This window comes from Ceratina calcarata, unplaced genomic scaffold (genome assembly GCF_001652005.2).
Source record: "Ceratina calcarata isolate Rehan_Ccalc_2016 unplaced genomic scaffold, ASM165200v1 scaffold60.2, whole genome shotgun sequence".
Taxonomy (NCBI): Eukaryota; Metazoa; Arthropoda; class Insecta; order Hymenoptera; family Apidae; genus Ceratina; species Ceratina calcarata.
This window is the reverse complement of record NW_017177241.1, coordinates 65,959-67,491: the sequence shown is the minus strand read 5'-3', so window position 1 is coordinate 67,491 and position 1,533 is coordinate 65,959. Positions and strand designations below refer to the sequence as shown.

The following is a 1,533-nucleotide window of genomic DNA, read 5'->3' as shown; positions in this document are numbered from 1 at the left end:
TACAATATTTATTTGATTAAATACAATATTTATATATATTTTTAGTGTACAGACATAATATTATACTTACATTGCCTTTGTACGTGACCTAAGAAAAATTGGGTTCATTATGGCTGATATAAAATTGTAATTTTTAACTAATAACGATTTTTTACTTTCACTTCACTTTTGAAGAATTCTACGGGTGCTGGCGACTATGCAAAAGATCACGCTGCATTCTTTGCCGGAAACTGATCAACCGTGGTCGATAGAAGAATTCGTCGAGGAGATCGAAGAGATATGCAGGCTCGCGGCGGTAGATCTGTATCGCAAGAACATGATGGTGGAAGAGGCTGTGGAGGAAGTGTTAGAACTCGTTAAGAACGCCGCGGAGAACTTGAAGTCCGTCGCTAATTCCAATCAGTTCAACTTGTTTAATATCGAAGGTGATATTATCTTATAACTAGACTACTGATAAACGAATTATTTATGAGAAAATTATTATTGAGTGTATGAATACTATAAAAAAATTCATTCGATGCTCCAGGACATGCAAAATATTAAAATTCGTGAATTATACAGGGTATCCCAAAACTAGTGTAAGATATTGAAATGGGAGGCTCCTGACATGATTTTAAACAACATTTTCCTTAGCGAACAAGTTTTCCAAGACATGCTTGAGGAGTTATTAACAGAAAACGCCGACCAATCAGAGCGCTAATCAGACGCGAGCTACGAATCGGGAACGTTGGCTCGGATCTGGACGCCCGACTTTTGACATGTGAACAACCGCTCCGCTCAATACAAAGCCCTTTGAGAAAATGACGAATAATAAACTACATGAATAACAATGCAAGAAAATCAATAACAATTAATACATTTAATCGTTATTCAAATGGAATGGATGAGGAAATAATAGATTGTTGATAAGCCAGGCGTCCGAATCCGAGCCAACGCTCCCGATTCGTAGCTTGCGCCAATCGAGCGCCCTGATTGGTCAGGGTTCTTTGTTAATAACTCCTCAACCACGCTTCGGACAACTTTTTCGCTAAGGAAAATGTTGTTTAAAATTACGTCAGGAACCTCCCATTTCAATGTCTTACACTATTTTTGAGCACCCTGTATATTATGATTTTTAAAATGTAAAGGATATTTTTATTGAAATTTCATTTTCCACATTAATGATTGATTTTGTATGAAGTCTACTTATTCAACAATTCTTCAATCTCGGAACTCAACTTTTCCAATAATCTGTAGAAAACGGAGAAGTGGAGCAGGCGGCATCGCAAGATTGGTCGCTGATCTGGAACTTGTTCGACAACCCTCACCAATTGTTGGCAACACCCGGTAGCTTACCGAAAGGAATGCAAGACATGGTGTTGAACGCCGTGTCGGAGATGAGGCGGTATTATTCTAGGAAAGTCGTGGACGTTCTGATAAAGGTTACCAGGAGCTCGCTGGACGCCATCAGGAAACGGTTCATTCGCGAATTCGATCCAGGCATGCTCAGTATTTCATTAAGGGGCCTTACCAGTGTGACCGCCTAAAATTTAG

The 1,533-nt window shown here is 39.1% G+C and overlaps 1 protein-coding gene across 1 annotated transcript in view; it reads left to right on the top strand.

Moving 5' to 3' along the window:
• The window catches only part of Dhc1 (dynein axonemal heavy chain 1), a 44,894-nt gene that overhangs the window by 17,142 nt on the left and 26,219 nt on the right, over positions 1 to 1,533 (top strand). Inside the window, exons 13-14 of the mRNA XM_026817734.1 lie at positions 175 to 425; positions 1,237 to 1,514. Coding sequence (XP_026673535.1) covers positions 175 to 425; positions 1,237 to 1,514 — 529 coding nt within the window. The remainder of the gene's footprint in view (positions 1 to 174; positions 426 to 1,236; positions 1,515 to 1,533) is intronic.